The 20,197-nt window shown below is 35.9% G+C and overlaps 1 protein-coding gene and 1 pseudogene across 1 annotated transcript in view; both read right to left on the reverse strand.

The window, feature by feature from the left end:
• Window positions 1–217: 217 nt before the first annotated feature.
• LOC134754697 (barrier-to-autointegration factor-like) lies at window positions 218–12,732 on the reverse strand (annotated as a pseudogene).
• LOC134753929 (MOG interacting and ectopic P-granules protein 1-like) overlaps window positions 218–20,197 on the reverse strand; it is a 33,787-nt gene continuing 13,807 nt past the window's right edge. The window contains exons 4-9 of the mRNA XM_063689905.1: window positions 18,703–19,451; window positions 17,771–17,995; window positions 16,319–16,581; window positions 15,853–15,973; window positions 15,155–15,467; window positions 218–10,104 (exon numbers count right to left, since the gene is read on the reverse strand). Coding sequence (XP_063545975.1) covers window positions 15,159–15,467; window positions 15,853–15,973; window positions 16,319–16,581; window positions 17,771–17,995; window positions 18,703–19,451 — 1,667 coding nt within the window. The 3' untranslated portion in view covers window positions 218–10,104; window positions 15,155–15,158. The remainder of the gene's footprint in view (window positions 10,105–15,154; window positions 15,468–15,852; window positions 15,974–16,318; window positions 16,582–17,770; window positions 17,996–18,702; window positions 19,452–20,197) is intronic.

A 20,197-nucleotide genomic window follows, 5' to 3' on the forward strand; every position in this document is an offset into this window, starting at 1 on the left:
CAGAAATGTGAAATCCGCAATTATTTTAAAATAAAAAAAATTGTAACGATAGGTATTACAGTTTAAAAATGGCTGCGACATACGGACACAGACACATGATGAAACTATGAGGGTTGCATTTTGTTTGTTATTCGTTGTTAATACAAAAAATACCTTGTAATTAAGTGATAGAAAAAAAAGCAGTCAACATTATTAAAGTAAAAATTAAACATCAATATTATGGTAAGGTATCTTTATTACAAATATTTAAACGATACCTAATATTTACAGATAACAAAAGTGTTACAAATCTGAATCTTTCCTGTCGTTTACTATACCTAATTATTTTTGCCTAAATTAATTAGGGTCTCTATGAATCGCAATCATCAAACATGCAACGCACATAAAAATTAAAAAAACACAATAGGACATTAATTATTAAATTATTCTTTAAACTTTCGTTCGAACTAGTCATTAATTTAAAAAATCTTATTATAAATAATAAATATTTTACCACGCACCTCCGATACTACACAGAGTAATGTTAAATAATTAGGAATGCGTAATCATGAATACAATCACTCAATCAATGGTCTTCACCTTTTCCGAGCCACATCTAGAGACTATAAACTATAATAATATATATTTAAATCCTAGACATTGGGTTGGGTGATCAAACAATTACTTTAATCAAAAACATTCAGAACCAAGCCACTGAGGAATCACTTAAGGTATTTCTAACTGGTAGCCCGCAATGCTAAAGTAAAATTCCGTATTCATATACGGTAGATATGGGATTCATACGTTTATTACTCTTCAAGTTTAATTTGTAAATTACGACGTAGTCCCTTAATATGGCAGGGGGCATATATTTGCCATCATGATTTAGGCTTTATTTAAAAATGATATAGTTAAATTTTGAGTAATTTCTGACTTCTTTCTGCCTTATTAAGGGTTAGTAATATATATTATATACTGTTCTGAGTCACACCAACAAAATAACCAGGAAATCAAATAAAAATAAATATATGATATGCATGAATATATTACCTATTATATTCTTGAGCACTTAAATGCATTCTAAGATGCAAAGAAAACTTATAATGCGTTGGCAACGCATAAACATTGGATTAGATATCTAATGTGTATGAGAGGAAGTTTATTGCTGTACGGATGTGAGACGTGGAAGGTCACTAACAACATCTCGCGTCAGCTCCAAGTCTTCATCAACCGCTGTCTTCGCCGTATCCTCGGTGTATACTGGCCCGAGAGAATATCCAACGTAGATCTGGTAGTAGGTCGATCGGAATCTCACCGCAACGTTCCCAACGTTGCGGTGAGACTCCGATCGACCAGCAGATCAAACGCCGCAAGTGGAACTGGATCGGCCACACGCTCCGAAGGGACCCGGATCACATCCCGAGGCAAGCCCTAGACTGGAATCCCCAAGGAAAGCGGAAACGTGGTCGCCCTAAGCAATCCTGGCGTCGGACGATCATCGCAGAGGCGGCGACCATTGGCAAGACGTGGGCATCCGAGTTAGTGTCAATAAATAAATATGTCAGATTTCTGCAGCAGTTGAATAAGAATTGTCAAAAAGTGCGCTTACAGTGCATACTAAAGCCTTTCTGGGCCAGGCTTCACGTTTTCAAGCAAGCCTGTCGTATTTTTGTCGCCGTTACATAAACACAAATCAATAATTTTTTAATTCGGACAACCAAATTTATAATTTTTGTATAATCATACATTGTACATGAAAAAAATCCTGTAGAAATCATTTGTGAAGAGCAATCTTATTAAAAATGCACTACTTATACTTGGTTATGGATAACCAAGACGTGACAATAGAACATTTATTTTTACCCTCTAGAGTATAATAATAATTATTATTAAAAATCATGGACTGGTACTATACTCTGTATCTTTAGGTAGTTAAATAAATGTAAACAATGTGTTTTTACATTTTCGGATATTCATTCATTTAGTTGTGTAATGTTTTCTTTTTCCCTCAAATAGATAAACATTCGGTCTCGTTTTAGGTTCTTTACTAGGGCGAAGTAATGGCAAATATTACAATACTAAATTACTATTGATTAATCAAATACCGAGATATTCCTATAAACAAAATAGCACGATTATAGCAGCTTCATTGTTACGTTGAGTAAGTAGTTTATCGTAGTCAAACTTATGTAAATTTTGAGACATCCATAAATTTATGCCCAATAATAGTACATTATTGTCGAGGCTCGGAAGTAGCTACTTACTGGCTGAGGATTCGTTTTAAACGGACGACCTTGGGAGTCCGTTTAATTGAATTCGAAGCCAGCAAGTAGCCTTCCAGCCGAGTCATATATAGTGCTTTTCTCAAAAATGGCGCAATAAATGCAAATATAATAGAAATATTTTACAGAAGCAACGTTCTTCACAACAACTACTACAACGTATTTTCACAGAAAAAACTAAAAAGATTTGCTTTGCCGCCGTTTTATTTTTAAATTAAAAATGGAAGTGTATTTTTCTGCTGAAAATACGCCAACCTATTTGAGACACCTAAATAGTCGCGGTACCAACATTAAAACAATAAGTACTGATCATCTGTTTGGCTGTTTAATGGACCTATGCCTTCATTTGATATGACCACTTCAACTTTTAAAAAATTTGGAACTCGACAAATAATGGAATTTGTATGCAACATTGCAGTCCCGAAATCGAGACTGCAATGTTTTTAACTTTTTAATTTTTTGACTGACCATAAACTACGGCACTACGCACTTCGCGACCTACTTTTTAACCGGCAACGTCGACTTTTCCGTCCATTTTTGAGAAAAAGACCTTATTGTGGTTTGTTCACATTTATTTAAATACCTAAAGATACAGACTATATATGTTGAAATATTGTTGTAAAATTTGTTATTATAGTACCTACAACCAAGAAACATGAGTAAGTAGTAACATACCTACTACTTACTGGTTATAGCATAACTGTTTGACTACCTTGAGCCTTTCGTATGCCTTGTCCTTGTTAGACTGCAATTTACAGTCTTAATGTCATTAATTCAGTAGCAAATTTTTGACAAAGGCATACGACGGGTGCAATCGGCACCTTAGACTTAGGAAACTGGTATAAATGAGTTTAGAAATACGACAAGCATAATTTAGATCTCCTTAAATGTAGTGCATATTCACTTTGCGGCATTTACCAGAATACTCGTGTGTCATATACCTTCCCTTAACAAATTAAGATGAGCGATGCAGAACAGTTAAAACTGCGAAGTGAACGGGCACTAACATAATAATAGAACACTTTCCCTCCTCCCCAAATGTGCTCGTCTTCCAAGGGTGCTATAGAATGAATTAAGATATAGAAGGCACTTCGCGTAAACTTAAGTAGTCGTGTGTAGGTAACGTAGCATGGGTCCAGTCTTGTTAAGTACTTAGACACATTAAAGCAAGTCTGTTATCATATTCTAGAGACAATATGAACTTACAAGTATGTCGTTCGTATACATTTTACAAACCTGTAAACATAAATATCGGACGTGACAATAGAACTAAAACGGGATTTATTCGCGTAAATAAGTACAAGTTATCCGTGCCCGTGGTCCCCAAAAGGGGGCTACCGGGAAAATTGTCATTTGAATATCATCTACTCTCTCGGTAGTAGATAGACATGAGATTGGAGATAAAGGAATTTTTCCATTTCTACGTTCGTGAAACGTGCGTCGTGGGTGATACGTACTTATTTTATATACGATTTAATCCCGTTGTAGTTAATAATGTGTGAACTTGGGCAGAAAACAAAACAGACGGATACTGGTATGTCCAAAGTATTAGATACCACCCTCATCAAGAAAATGGTTAAATTGTTCTACTTAATCATTTATTCAACGTAAATATTTTATATTTGAAACAGTTATTTGGTTCGTATCTTCTAGAACTGCAACTTAATTAGTAGCTAAATTGTAATCGCAAGTTACAATAAATAATCATAGTAGGTACAACTTCGATCACTGGGTTTCATTTTGGCCACTGATTCACCGTTAAACCCAAATCGTACAAATACAAACAAGCACGAGAAGCTGAACAAGTGTCATTAGAGAAGTTTCAGATAACTTTATACTATTTGCAAAACTATTGCAATCTTTAACATGTTGGGGGCCTAGACAGGTGACAATCGCTTATAGAAAACGCCAATCGAGAATTAATTTATGGAAATTATCACGTCACGTATACGTTACGTTACGTTACGTTACGTTACGTTACGTTACGTTATATATACGTTATAGGCGTTTGTCGATAAACGATCGTCATCTTGGCTACGACGCCAAATCAGCTAAAAACATTTCGATGCGCATTTTCAAGCCCACTACAAGTCACGGTTTCGGCAATAATATGATGTATTTGTATCTTTATAAATATATATTGAACATAATTAAAACAGTAGGTAACATCCTAAATCCCTTTCAGTAGGTATAAGCCGTTCCAACTAAACTGAAAATCAGGACTTAGGAAGGGTACGAAATCGAAAGTACTTTTGACCACAACCTACATTCACTAAGAAAACTCCCTTCAATATTTAACAGAAAACGATGTTGAATTTTCTGTGTTCGGAATGCCTCCAAAGACGTTCGTTTTCTAGTTATAAATTTATTCGAATTATCAATTGACATGTCCTTTAGTTGGAACGTGTAATACCTACGTAAAAAGGGCTTATGAAAATAGCTCGTGACATTTTGCGACCAGTCAAAGCAAGGAAAGTAACGGAAACGCAATATCTTGTTCTTGGTTCCCTATTGTGTTGCAGAAAGTTTTTTGACATATTTTTGTATTGCATAATGTTACTTGGCAGAAATGTCGTTTGGCAGAATTACCTTTCGCATACTGCTTTTCGCATAATAGTACTTTGCAGAATTTCTTTTTGCATAATTTATTTGGCAGACACCCTAACCTAACCCACTTAGAAAATTCTGCCAAATGAATATTACGCGAAATGACTATTATGGCAAGTATATATTTATGCGAAAGTATCATTCGACTAAAAGTTTTCTGCGATACGTGTTATGCGAAGTGTATTTCTGACAAATAATATTCTGCCAAATGAGGGGAACCCCTTGCTCGTTTTAACTCTAATGAATCTTTAAATATCTAGATGATATCTTAAGACATTTTTGCAAAGATATAAATCGAGCTCCTGTAGCCAGCCAAGCTTAATCGTTAAGCGTACCCCAATGTTTCTAATTGTATTTGTGATTTATACAGTGACTTCAGGACGTAATACAAAACCATTCGTATACTATTTGAACCTTGTTTCGACTAATCTCACGTTGTTAAAATAATCAGAAGTATATTTCATATCTTAGCACTTTCCCGGTCGCCTAAGGTCCTTTATACCCAGTGATTGACCAATACAATCAAATAGGCGTTAAATAAAACAACAAAAATTTTTTTACGTTCTATATATACTACTGAAAAGAAAATAGGGGCCACTAAGCGTTTTGAACGATACGTAAAAAGCACAACGTGAAAACAGCAGCGATTGATAATAAACATAGATGACGAACTATCTCTGCAAAATGACCCCACACATTTTGTGCCACGGTGGGTGGGGCGGAAACATTCTGCCACGGACCTATTTCGCAAATGGCGGCCCGTTGTCACAGTCGTAGTAAGAAGTATTTAGATTATATCTTATATCTTTAATAACAAAATATGCCTTATTATGTGGTAAAATGATAGCCGTTCCAATAAACACTGAAAATATTATTGTATCCTTTCACGTACAATTTAGCCAGGATAATATTATTTCGATTTCTTTTGATCATAACATTCATAACAGATTTTATATGTCGATGTGATATTATTTAGATGCTTTTATTTTAAATTTGTTAAAGTAGTTGTTTTGAAATAGTCCCTTTAATTTAAATTAGTGGTAGTAAAAAATATTAATCGCCATTGTAGGTGGCGCTTTTCTAAATGTGTATTTTAACTATGGCATCTCGCTGCTATTTATAACAATTATAACTTTTCGATAAGTTGGCTAAAACTCGAGAAAGGCTGGACCAATTTGGCTAATTTTGGTATAGGAATATTTGTGAAAGACCAGGGACGGTTAGAATTTAGAGAAAATATGGAAAAATTGCGAGGAAAATATTAAAAAATATATATATTTTCCCACACAAACTGTTCCTACGACATGCCAAATATGAATTTCCGCACATTTGCTCTGATAAGGTGAAAATCGATATCTGAGCATCCGAGCGTTCCGCCCTTTATGAACTGAGGTCGAAATCTCGAAATTGGAAAAGACGTCATTCTCAAATTTAGTTTCTGCATTTTTGGTCTAATTATCATTTAATAATGCAAAACGCGATGGCGAAATAAAGCATAAGATGGCGAGCGATTTCTTCAATTTGACCTCAATTTCATAATAAAGGTCCGCTCGAATCCTCAGATATCGATTTTCATCTTGATCAGAGCCAAAACGCAGAAATCCAAGATAGGTTATAGCAAGTTTTTTAAATTTTGATATATATTGTCTATGATTTCAGGTCGAATTTACATTTATTTCTATCTGACATAATTTTTGTGACACCTAACTTAAAATCGCAGGTGCCTTATAAGGTGAACGATATAATGTACCTATTAATAAGTATTATTATTATTTATTATAATTTTTTACCCGAGCGACGCCGGGTTCTCATCTAGTATGTTTTTATTTTAATAAAAAAAATATTAATAGAAAAATAATAAAATGTACTATTTTATTCTTAAAAGAGATGTCAATATTCACGAAGCCATTGAATGTTACCAATATTACTATAATTATTGTTAAATGAATATAAAAAAATATCTTTTCATGTTCTGGTGAATGAATCATAATTAATATGCGGTAAACTAACTAATTAAGATTGGTTCTTATCTGGTTAGGTACTGTAACAATTTGTTAACTTTCATTAAATTTACATATTAACAAGCACATACAAAAATGCATAGATTAATCATAACTGCTTACTTTCCAATTATTTACAGGTAAGAAAATATTAGTCCGACATCCCAAGTCAAGGTCAATTTACAAAAATTCCTCTCACCACTCTCGTAAGCACTGGTAACAATCTGCGGATTGCGCTGCAGGTCTCTTTCATCTACTCTTCAAAGAGCTCTTTATCCTTCTTCAGAACCAAAAACTGGCCAAGTACAACATAGGCCTTGTCGAAACCTGCTGTTTCGAGCCTCCGCCCTAAGACTCCCCCCACGCCGGCTAGATCTGTAACTGGTTTCTCCCCCATGGGCTCAGCCACGAAGTTGCGATGCTTTTGTCATGTACATACTATACATTGTTAAGTGGTGGCGGTTAGTTAAAAAGAACTGGCTCTAATCTAACCAGTAATTTGAACTGTTTACACACGTAGAACAATAGCACAGTTTTAGCAACCACTTGTGGACACCACACCACAGTTGTGGATAGCAAAGCACGGCGCGCTAAATTTGCGTTACTAGTCGTTCGGAGGCTTAATTGCCCTTAAATACGTGCGACAAGCGAACAAATAAAGTATTTATATCATTATACACAACAAAATAATAACTTATACAAAAATATTGCATATAAAACATGTTCTATATTGCATGAAACCGTCTACTAATAGACAGTTTTCATTGTCATGTATTTTCAAGTGACAGTTTTAAAGCATGGTTACGGCTAATCAGAGCGACTAATTTTATAATAGACCAATAGTATTTCGCTTCGGTGAAATTGACCAATCATAATCTTGGGCAAAGAAAACCCATACGTGAACTTTGACTTTTGTAGCCTCTTGTAGGCCGATATTTTGTTTAGTCTTCCATGCTTCTTTCGTTCGCTGGAAAAGAGGGTGTTTGGTGCCTCGTTTGCCAAAAAAAATGTTGTTTTATTTAACGCCTATTGATTTAATGCATTATTTTTTAACGTATTTATAACGATATTACTAACTTAGTACGTTTCCGGGACTTTAATCCCGGAAAAAAATATCGCAAGGGAGTCTCCACTTAAGTTATGACTTTGTTCTATCAAGTTTAGGTATTTATACTCTGCCTATTCCGATCACTTAAATTATACCCTGTGGGGATAACAGGCTTTATTGGGATTAGTGCAGTTTCCGTACAAACGACATTTCATACATGAGTTGCAATAAGTTTCATTGGACTATATGTCGAACTCATGTCATAGTCTCATGTATTATATGAACTCATGTACGAAAACGGTTTGGACGTAGTAAATTTGTTGGCGTTAACATTTTAAATATTTAGGTCGAGGTCATAATTGTAACGGTAAATCAAACCATACACGGTTTTTCTAGTGTTCAGATAAAATGAACATTAGAGTTTTCAATGATTCACGGTTAGTTTCACTAGACAACAACAAACAAACAAAAGGTAATCGCGGTCTATAGTCTAGTGAAAATGAACATTATCCAGTTTATATAGAAGGTGTATTTGTGGAGCCAGAAGCAAGTGTTTTGTATTTCGTCTATGAAGTCATCCTGTATTTTCTCCCGTAAAAATCTGTCAACTATAAAATCGATATAAATCCGTAACACTGTATATAAAACTAGACAAAAAACATCTCATTAAAACGAGACACATAGTATTTTTTTACTTAATATGTACATATAGATACCGTCAATCAAAGTGCGGACTGGTCTTATAAAGCTCCTTCTATTAACATTTAGAAAAAAGGAATAATTATTTGTGTAAACCAAACTACGGATCCAATATGCTATTGATTTGAAACCGACAAGTAGCAGTTCGTCGTTTGACGACCAGATGCAGATGCAACGGCACCCTTAACATCAACTTATACGAGTACCTACGACCTAGAGAGTGTGAGCTATGTCACAATACGAAGCTGTTGACCCGCAAAACAACTTTCCTTTTTATTAAACTATTCTTTGCTGGACATGGAGAACCCTTTACAGCTGCGCAAACAAAACCGTAAATTCGTTAATTTCGGTGCATTAAGATTATAATATGAGATAAATCGTTCACCTAGCTTTAAAGATGTATTATACAAAAACGAGGCATATAACAAAGCCTCTCACATAGAACACGATGTTGTAACAAAAGATATATTTCAAATCTATCACTTTCGACGATAAACATCCTGAGGTATATTTAGAGCCTACATTGAAAAATGCTCTAAGCGTTTAGTATACATTCCAATTCGTCAAAGGTTTACTAGTGCCACGTTAAATACTTCAATTACTAATGTGCACTTTAGTAACTAACAATCAGAGTTGGGCAAAAATTATCTATTTACGAATAACCGGGAAGATAAGTAAATCATCTTGTATTTGAAATAACTAAATAATCCGTCATTTGTTATTTTGAATTTATCTAGATCAGTTTCATTTTTATCTAGATAAATTAGTTGGGATAAATAAAAGATGAATGTCAGTAGTACAGTATCAGTGTGACGGTTCGACCCGACGTGACATTCTATAAATTTATTATTATAAGCTTATTTCAATAACAAACGAGGCCAGTTATCTTCATCTACATAATTTATCTAAATAAAAAAATTGTCGACGCATTATTTGTGATTTATCTTCGAATAAATTTATTTAAAATGATTTTATTTGAAATAATTATCTAGATAACGCCCAACTCTGCTAACAATGCGTCTTGTCTGCGGCAGTACAACACAACTAACATTAAGCCAAGAAATTCTTAGTCTGTCAAACGGATTGTATAACAGTCGTTCAACATATCATATCACTGGCTCGATAAGCCTAGGCAGTGCAAATTTCCTCAGTACCAAATACAGGAACACATACATACAATAAACACATTGCTACCTACAAGTCGTAGGATCTTCGACTCCTAAAAAGCAAAAAGGTCAAATTACAGCTCGAGATATGCTCTTAATTTATTGCTTTTATGTATCAGTGATCTTATTGTTTTAAGTGACTTTAAATCTAGATAGTTATTTGTAGGTTTTAATTGGAATGTATACTAATGGTTGACTGTTTGTTGGGCGTTGGGCGTCGAGTGCACGTGCAGAGGACGCGGAGGTGGCTGGCTGGTAGGGTGGTGGGGACCTGGTGGCTGGGGGCGACGGCAAGCGGGCGGCGTCCCGGGGCCCGGCCGAGCCTGCAACAAGCGCGCTCAAAGTCAACTCACCTAATGGTACAAATCACACAACAACAGTACAGACACCAACAAAATGAACTGACCAAAGGCAGATATTGTGTCAATAGCGACGTGGGGTTTTCTATTAATAATTTAGTACACCTACATGAATTGTCCATAAAATAGTTTCATAACTCCTGTAACTGATTCTGACATAATTATACAAATAGGCATGATGACAGATATTGAAAAGCTGTCCTATAATGTTAAGAAACATAAATTATTTAGAGTTTTGAATGATTCACGGTTAGTTTCACTAGACTTATATTGACCGGGATATAGACCGTGATTACCTTTTGTATTATTTGTGAGCTCCCGATATTTCGACGCAGTTGTGATTTGTTTGTGTAAAAAACCAGTGATATCCGAATCAAACACGCGTAGTGACACCGTGAGTGTAGTGTGTTTGGACAGACCAACGAGTGTGAACGCGACCGGACCAACAAGTGTGAATGCGACCGTTGGTAACGTTGAAAGTGAACGCAGCCGACGCGCAAGAATGAGGGTAGACAGAGCGCTGTCTACACAACTTTGACACCCACCCGCTATCTTCAGTCACCCGTGAACATGATGCATGTAACTGCGTCGAAATATCGGGAGCTCACAAATAATACAAAAGGTAATCACGGTCTATATCCCGGTCAATATAAGTCTAATAAATTATTTAGTATGAATAACATATTTCTGCATTTAATAAACGTTTGGTAGGAAAAAACTACAGTTTTTCTTTTTAGATTTTAATTTCGCTCCAAAACGCTTGTAAGTGTCATGGCGTCCCTAGTGACGTCAAGGTCAAATAAACAGAACGTACGCTCTTGACGTTCCTTAGGATCTTATTAAATAATTTGTTTATTTCGTATTACTAAATAAGAATACCAAAGTGTATAAATGTTGTGCGGTTCCTCAGTGTAATAACACATCAATAACAACTCCTAATAAGTTATTTGTGCATGTTCCACACAATAAAACAACACGAAACAAGTAGCTTAAACTTGCAAGGCGAGACAACGGCCGTATTGCCTAAGACTCATCTTATTATATATTTAATTTATTTTTTTAGTTTCCATACCTAACAGTATCTATCTTGTTTGAGGCGTAACTTTAATATAAAAGTTGCATGAGACTAGTCTTTTGCGGTTAGGTTTCAAAACATTGCACCAGTGTTGTCTTTAATAGATAATGACAAATTCTAATATATATATATATATCGTATGGCTTTATTCCTGATAAAGATTTACAATTCTAGTCATACAAAAAAAGAAAAAAAAATATATATATGTACATGATTATAATTTTATATCTAAATTGAGTAGCCAGTCCCTTGCTTCCGGTGTGAGTGCTAACAAATTCTAATATTAACCTGCTATGGAATACACATAAAAAGCGATTTTACAGGATTTGGATTTAGTTAATTACTTAAATTAGTAAGATTTTTATATAATTATAAATATTGTTTATTGTACTTACAAGGAACTTTTGACATTTCTAAATTCTACTGAACAAAAGTAAAAACTAAGCATCATCACATCGATTCAAGGCAAATTAGCACTGTTTGCCTTAGTAAATCCTTCTTCCATGGCTCAAGTTAATAGTTAATATTCGGTTTAAACTAAATTAAATCCGTGAATCGTAAATAAAATAGCAGAACCAGTACTTTCAGTACTTTGGATATTTGTTTACATGAACGTGACGTCATTCGCTCTGATTGGTGTTCACCGAATCATGGCGGACTTGCGTATTTTGTAATTTTATTTTAACAAAACATTTACCGATCTCACCATATATAAAAAATAAATGCGTTCTTCGTATAGTACGACTAAAGTTTCATTAAATAAATATAATATTTTAGTGACTTTTAATTTATGTCATCATACCTATTATACACAAGATTCGCATTTGCATAGCATTGCATTTCATTAAACACAGCATAAATAGAGAACATGTTACACTTGCGTTATTTTTAAAATTCTTGTAATTCTTTTTGTTGTCTATATTGTTGGTGGAAAATTAGCTAATGGATTACTATAATAACCTATAGTCCTATACCAACCATAGGGTACATTGTAATCGCGGTGTAGTCCTATTAAAATGTTACTCAAGCGCTAAATACAACTTTTTAACAATTACAGGTTGCTATTAGTTAAATGAATAAGCATTTGTATATCCGATGACAACGCATTGATGAAGTACTGTACTACCGACCAAAATACTTTCACTAATAGTGTACTTTCACAAATCCAATCCAAAGGATTTACGTGATGTGATGACCATACCCCAGATTGTTGGGTGCGGGAATGTTTTACACTACTCAAAAAATAGATTTAAACTGTAATAAAAACAGAAACTATTTTAACATTTCTAAGTAAATTTGGAGCTAACTACCTATTTTAATTCATAGTTGGGTAACTATTTTACAATAAAAAAAGTTATAAATACACAAAATCATTACCGCACCAAATTCCGGGGTATGGTGAGGACTCTAGCTTTGATTCAATAGAGCAGAAGTAAATATTCACTTAAATTCGCTGTGCAAGTGTGCATTAGTAATTAATCATACCAAATAGTCACCTTCTCTGGTACAAACAACATAATTCCTTTCTGCCAATTTCAATAATTTGCTGAACAACTCACCGACTCGCTAGTGCCTAGAAATATTTCCCGTTGTTGTTGCGAACATGTAGGTAAAACAAAAATAGGCTAAGAAAGGGGTCAGTAATCGCCAGTGCAGTGGGGATAAGTTCAGGTTAGTCAGAAAGTGTTGAATCATCACAGATCCCTTTCGTACTTGCTAACAAGTCACAACATAAATATACATATTAGTTTTTGAAAAAGCCGTTCCCGCATCCTATTTATTGATTCTTTAGACTGCCACTTCTTTTTATGTCCATCAAAAAGTAGCTCACACACGCTAACACATCAATTTTACAAGCTAAAATATATACCTTACTTGAAAGCTTGAAAGGATACTAAAGGGGCCCACTGACTATCAGTCCGCCGGACGATATCGGCCTGTCAGTTGTTCGGAACTGTCAAATTTTTATTCTAACTGATAGGCCGATATCGTCCGGCGGACTGATAGTCAGTGGGCCCCTTTAGACAGTGTACACCACATAAAAGTGTTATTGATGCTAGCATAGGCGCACGCTACGGGCACGGGCTAACAAAGCGTTAGATAGAGCATGAAACTAATAAGTTTTTATATTATCTTAACACTGATGACGATAAGTTCAATTAAAATATTATAATCATAGTGCTAACGGATAAATAAGCCCGTCAGATTAAAAGTATACTAGGTTAATCAAAGGTAATCACAAAAATCAACTCTCGCATATGCAGCCACAGCAAAGTAATATAATAGCTGTTACTGTAATGGCTTATATCGGGAGCCCCTTAATACGCCTAACATTCATTGTCAAAATATGAATTCGCATAACAGATTTGGCATCACATAACTATTCATAAGTTCATAACAATGGACAGGCATAATAATAAAAAAGCATAACACTTATTGCGCATAATAATGAATCCGCATAATTGAAATATGCATAACATTATTCAATATAACTTTAACTGTAACAAAATAAATTAGCATAATTTTGTAAGCGAGTAAATAAGATGGATCAACTTGGTTAGGTTAGTTTTTTTTTAACAGCCCAATAATAAATATATTCACATCCTAATTAACTCCTCAGATCTAATTAAATGAATAAAACAATATATACAATCAATATTACATTTGTCAGTACCTATAACTGGTAAATAGAACCTATACCTATTTAAAAAATATTAAGTTTTAGTTATCCTTTTGCATGCCAAATGAGGTTAAACCATGTCAACCTAACGAAGTACCACCGTGTATCTGGTAAAGTTTATTTATTGCAAATTAAATTATCTTTATCTTTATACCTATAAATCGGTAGGGACTAGGGAGGAACAAAACCGCTAGCGTTTTTGGGCTCACCAGTTAGCGTGACTGATGTAGGTCCAGAAAAACGGATCTCAAAATTCTTCCAAGCTTATTTTTATAAAATCAATACGTTCTAAGGTATTTTAACGTCTAAATGTGCCATTTTTTTCAACCTGTTAATTTTGCATATATTTTAGTTGGCATTTCTTTTAAACCACTAACATTTATTGAGCCATATCTATTGTTTACCATGATTATTCAAAGATGGACAAAGATTTACCACAATTATGAATGAGGAGTGAAAATTCCCGATAAAAAAGCTTGAAACCCCCAAAACTTCTATGCATTTGACATTTTGAAAGACCTCCATCTACACTAGTGCCCAGTAGTCCTCCTCATTGATTTCAATTTCCGCTTTTTGGTGACGTAACAATCTTTATGCTTCCTTTTTATATTCATACCATTTAATAATTATGCGAAGTAACATTATGCTTATTTACATTTATCCCAAGTCATCGTTATGACAATTTACGTTATGCGCAACAACATTATGCGTACTCAGTTATGCGAATTAATATAGATCCGCTTATATCAGTTCACGTACAAGGAACATAATAACTGCATTATATTTCAGTTGGAATTTTGCCATGTGCGCAATATGCACGACCATAAAATACCACGTTTTAGGTGTTTAAAAAACCGTCACTGTCTTTGTAATATTAATCTGTTAAAATCTTGCAATTCCTCAACAGGACCTAATGCAAGCCACTTGCAATAGTTCCATTACAAGAATACTTTCTTAGTTAATAACATAATCAATACTTTCGCCAAACAGCTTCATTAATATAAACCTTGATCTAATCCAAACACAATTAAGCAAATATGATCTCAACATTTTAGTAACAATCAAGAAGTTCACCTTTTGTGTCAGTAAATAAATGTCTAGGTAAAATTGAAACCTGAAACGACATTGAACTTAGTCATCGTAATTGAAAACAAAATCCAAGAAGCTCGCCTTCCCCAAAGGCCTTTTACATTATTTATATATGAATGCAACTATTAATTAATCAAAAACTTTTTTTTCGAAAGATATGGTGAAGTTACCTTATTATTTATCGTTCGAGGGCGTGGGGGTGGGGGTGGAGGGCTTGACCGGCTGTGGTATGATGGTTATCTCGTCATTGATCTTGAGCGGCTTGAGTAGCGAGTCATTGGGCTTGGCGGCGGGCGCGGCCGACTTGCTCTTGTCCATCACGCGCTTGGCCACCACGCTGTGCGCCGAGTAAACGTGATTCTCGAACTGTTTGTACATGCCAAAGGTAGCTGTGCACACTGTGCACTTGTATGATAGGTGCGCCGGCTTAAGCGTCAGATTATGGTCTCTAGCTACATGGTTGAGCAACTTCCACTGATATACCTGCAAAGATAACGACGTAAATTAGGACAACATTCAAGGGAGACATAACAGCAGCATATTTGGCACATCCCAGGTTATATGAAAGGAGAATCATATAAACGGATTATTTAGTTTAGTATGACATTCATCGTGGAGTCCATTAATTACATGGTTAATTGTTTATTAGGTTGCATTTAACAGTTTTTCAAGTGAACGCGCGCGAGTCTCGGAATCGATACAAACCCCACGCCCCCACACTCGTACGTGGCTCTCCGGCTCTGCGCAATTGTACATTCTCTTCTGCTTCCTCATTCAAAAAATCTTTAAACTCGCTGACTGTAATCAAACCCAAGTCCTAATTTAATAACCCAATAGAAAAAAGTGTTGACCAAGTGTGTAAACTCACCCTGCCACAGACAGGACACCGGCCGGCGTCCTTGCCCTTGTTGGCCGCCTCCTGCATGGAGCTCGTCACGAGGCCGTGCGACCCCAGCAGATGCCGTTCTAGCCCTTGATCAGTGAAAAATCTGAAAACAACCACATGACTCGTTCTTTAAGATTTTTTTTTTATAGCTTGGTTGTGAATTTTTATTTAAAAATACAAAAAATCCGTTTTCATCATATGATCCGCTTGAAAAGTAACCAACGAGCAATGAACGAACGAACTACAATAATAGGTATATTGACCCTAGTATTATTATAGTAGTATTATTATACTCTTTATTATTATTTGTCTGTCTTACCATATCTCGGGACCATGGGGTCCCCTTTGGGAGGTATGCGTGGGGCCGAAGCCAACAGCACAGAGGCCCTTTAAGACAAATTAATCTAAAAGCAAGGGATACACATTATTATTATTAAGTTGTAATCACCTGAATTGACACTTTTGGCAATTGAGCGGCGGCCTATTGTATATCATTTTGGGGTGTATTTTGACTTTGTGTATCCACTGCATGTGGTTGCGGAGTTGCTCTAGGTCCTTGATGTAGCCGTCGCATATCTCGCAGATGACGAACGTGCTCTTGGTGTGCGAGGGCGCGGGCGCGGGCGCCGGCTGCGGCTGCCGCGGCAGCGGCGTTATCGAGATCGATGGCTGGTGCATCGACTTGCCTAGCATGGCGTTCTTGTTGTTATTCTGAAAGGGCAAGTTACATTTCATTGTGCGCGATTCCCAGTCAATAACTCTGGCTATAATAGTTATATACCTTTTGAAAGAACTACACCGTTATAAGTATATAAAATATATTCGACATAGTCACTGAAAAGGCATTCCGTAACATATATTTTTCCTAAACCTTGTGGGAAATAGTGGTCTTCGTACTTTATTACATTTTACATGTTAGGAGTAAGAAAGTTAAGTTTATTGTACTAATTAATAGTATGAATTAATTAGTACAATAAACTTAACTTTTTTACTCTATGTTTTATAATCGCTGGATAAAACATCCCACAGCTCTGGTGATCACAGCTCCACACTTGGACACAACGTGTTCACATTAATGATTCTGATTCGACATTAATTGTAGTGTCACAAGAAATGTCACAATTACAGACACTAGTGCGCACACATAGACACTCAGTGTATACACTGAGTGTACAGTGTATAGTGTCGAGGTCTAAACTTACCTTAATATATGATGCTATAATTATGACATTACTCTAATAAAAGTGAATACCTATAGAATGAAGATGTATAATCGCTCACTGATTATAATTAAAGTATTTAAAGTTCGGCAGATATAGCTAAGGCACAGATTATATAATAGTTCTTACGAACAGATACTTATCTCTCAAAGAAAACACAAATACCTACCGTTTTTGATACCTACACAAAAATACAATGGAGTGACCTTCAACGCGCCGCTCCCCGCACCACGCGCGCCGACAACGCTAGGGTTGCCGACGCTTCTTTCAAATACTTAGGTATATTAAGTAAATATCTAACTAAAAATGTGTCATAAAAAACATTACCTACATCTTTAAAACAATAGTAGCCTGTAACTATCGTTAAAATAATAACAGTAGGTGTAAAAAGTACCTATATTGAGAATGTCTATTTTCCTCATTTGTCGGAAGAGTAAAAAACGATAATTTATTATTTGGTTTGGTATTCCTGAAACACAACACACACACTACAACAAGCTGACCAAGTTTTTCGTTGTGAGGACATTTCTTTCGTATGATCTCTGGCGTATTCGAGCGCGCGGTGACGTGCGTGCGTTAGCGCCTGTGGCAACCAACTGGCTTGGTACCGTGAAGGGGACACGATTCGTAGGTATAAATTCGAGTGTTCCATAGGACTGGCTAAGGAAACGATAACGTACCAGAGCGGACGTAGGTTGCCGCACCATGACGCCTCGAATCATGGTTGAGCCGAGCATGGTAGGGCGTGGCGGCGTAGCGAGGGGCACGCGGCCCCGCGCCCGGAACGCCGCGCCCGCACCCATCACGTTTGCCACGTTCGGCGCACGAACCATGTTGTTGCCGAGCTGCGGCCGACCGAAACCGCCTTGATACGATCCCAACATGTTATTCCGTGCTCTCGTTATCTGAAACATTTTGAATGCCAAATGGAAACATGATTCTATCAATCTGATTCATATTACGTTTAGCACACAAGATGGTTAGATTTACACAAAGCGCGTATCGGTTAAAACAGTTGATTGTTTTACATGGGAGCAAAGTTGTTATTTAACCCCTCGTGCTAATATTAATACCCAAGCAAGCGAGAGATTTCAAAATTCAACCACAAGCGCAGCCAGTGGTTCGAAAATGGAATTTTGCGAGGGTTTCGAGGCACGGGAGTTAAACAAACTTAGCCACCGAGTGAAACACATTTTTCACCATACCAACGCGAGAAAAATACTAACTGTAAAACGTTACAAATCAAAACCAAATAAGCGCTGTTAAATATCATTGAAAATCATCACTTATAAGTCAATGCCACCAGTCAAAATGAGGAAACTACCCAAATTTTGCATCTAATACTTTGCCACTCTTGTGGATAAAATGCAACTTTTTCATTAGTTTTTGAAATTATCAAGAGATTAGTTTTTGAGATCACGAACTGGTCTGATGAAAAATATTATAAAAGATAAAATGAGATGACGAATGTCTTCGTCACATTTAGGATACAATATCTTGGAGACCGAGCTTTGCTCGGAAAACAATTATTATTATCGTGTAATAAGATAATTATTACAAAGTATGACCAGTACGATATGTAGAAGAACAATAGTAAAAACATAGAAAGTACCTTTGGTATTTTGGCTGGAGGTTCCCACTCGACGGGAGGCGCCAGGTTTATTTCCGGCTTGAATTTCTTAGCACACGGGATGAGATGCCGGGCCAACTTGCCCTTCCCGTTGTCCTCGAAGGGGCAGTTCGCGCACTGGTGGTAAGCTGGCGCTCGCTCTAACTTCCCCCGCGTATTATGCTCCGCTTCCATGTGATAAAGAATATCATGAGGACTTTTAATTTCAAATGCACAGAAATTACATTTATAAACGTTATTTTTCATGTGCGGCGTTTCAAGGTGATGAGACATTACTAACATGGATTCGGCTTTGAAACTACAAAATTCACATTTAATTTGAGGAGATCGGTAAGGTGCATTATTTTCTTTACTAAACTCAAGATTTTTCATGAGGGATGCTATAGAAGACTCGGTAGCCTTTGTGCTGTGGCCGGCTTTCTTTTCCCTGTAAAGTTTCCGGTTTTGCTGCTTCAATAAATCATTTTGTACATATTCCTGCACAAAGTTCAACCCAATGTTTATAAAGAACTTTCCGAGCGAGCAATCAAAATAATTGTCCGATTTGCCAGTGGTAACCTTCTCCGTAATTAGTTCTGTGACGTCTTTAATTTCCTCTATAGAATCAGCTTTATCCTTAATGACAACAGTTTTATCTTCCTCGTCACTATTAATATCATCTTCTGAATCTGTGGAACTTTCACCATCCCACGAGACATCATCTTCTTCTTCATTTTTACGACGTCTCCTTTCTGAAAATTTTAAAAATATAGATTAGTAATAATAGTACATTACGATACAAGTAATGAAAAGTGAGGAATTGGCAGCGAGTCGCAAAAAAAATAAAACCGACTCATTTCGATACGCCGTAGTCAACTATAAAAAAAATACCAATAATGTGCAAGAGGACAAAACAAAACGGTAGCTCAGTACATTACTACAGAGGCCGCGAAGTAAGGGGTTGCCGGCCGACGGCCGAGTATATATAGACGGCCGAGCGTGTAACGAGGCCGTATAGTTTTGAGGTCGGCAACCCCTTTCACGCCGACGTATGTATAGTGCTTTTCTCAAATTATTATTATTGTAAGTCCTAATCTATCACATTAGGACATAAAATAATTTATTATTATATGTTAATTAGTGCATGTGGTATTAATGGGGATCGAGAATTTGATTATTTTTGCGCGACGACGCACGGTTTAGGAGATACAGCCCTATAAAGATTTTCTTTTATTTCACCAGGAAATGTTATTTAGTCATGCAGAAATCTTTATAAGGCTGTACCTCCTAAACCGCTTGTCGTAGCTGAAAAATAAGCAAATTTTCGTTTCCTGTTTGAAAATGTCACATTTATAGCACTTGGGATTTTTACGTTTCCCTTGTAAATGAATAATTATTTAATATACCTTGTTTATTAGATATAATATGCCAGCTGTTTTACAATAATGTTTACTAAAACTCATGGAAGTCGAGGTTTTCGTTTCTATACTAAGTGATC

This window comes from Cydia strobilella, chromosome Z (assembly GCF_947568885.1).
Source record: "Cydia strobilella chromosome Z, ilCydStro3.1, whole genome shotgun sequence".
In the NCBI taxonomy this organism is placed as follows: domain Eukaryota; kingdom Metazoa; phylum Arthropoda; class Insecta; order Lepidoptera; family Tortricidae; genus Cydia; species Cydia strobilella.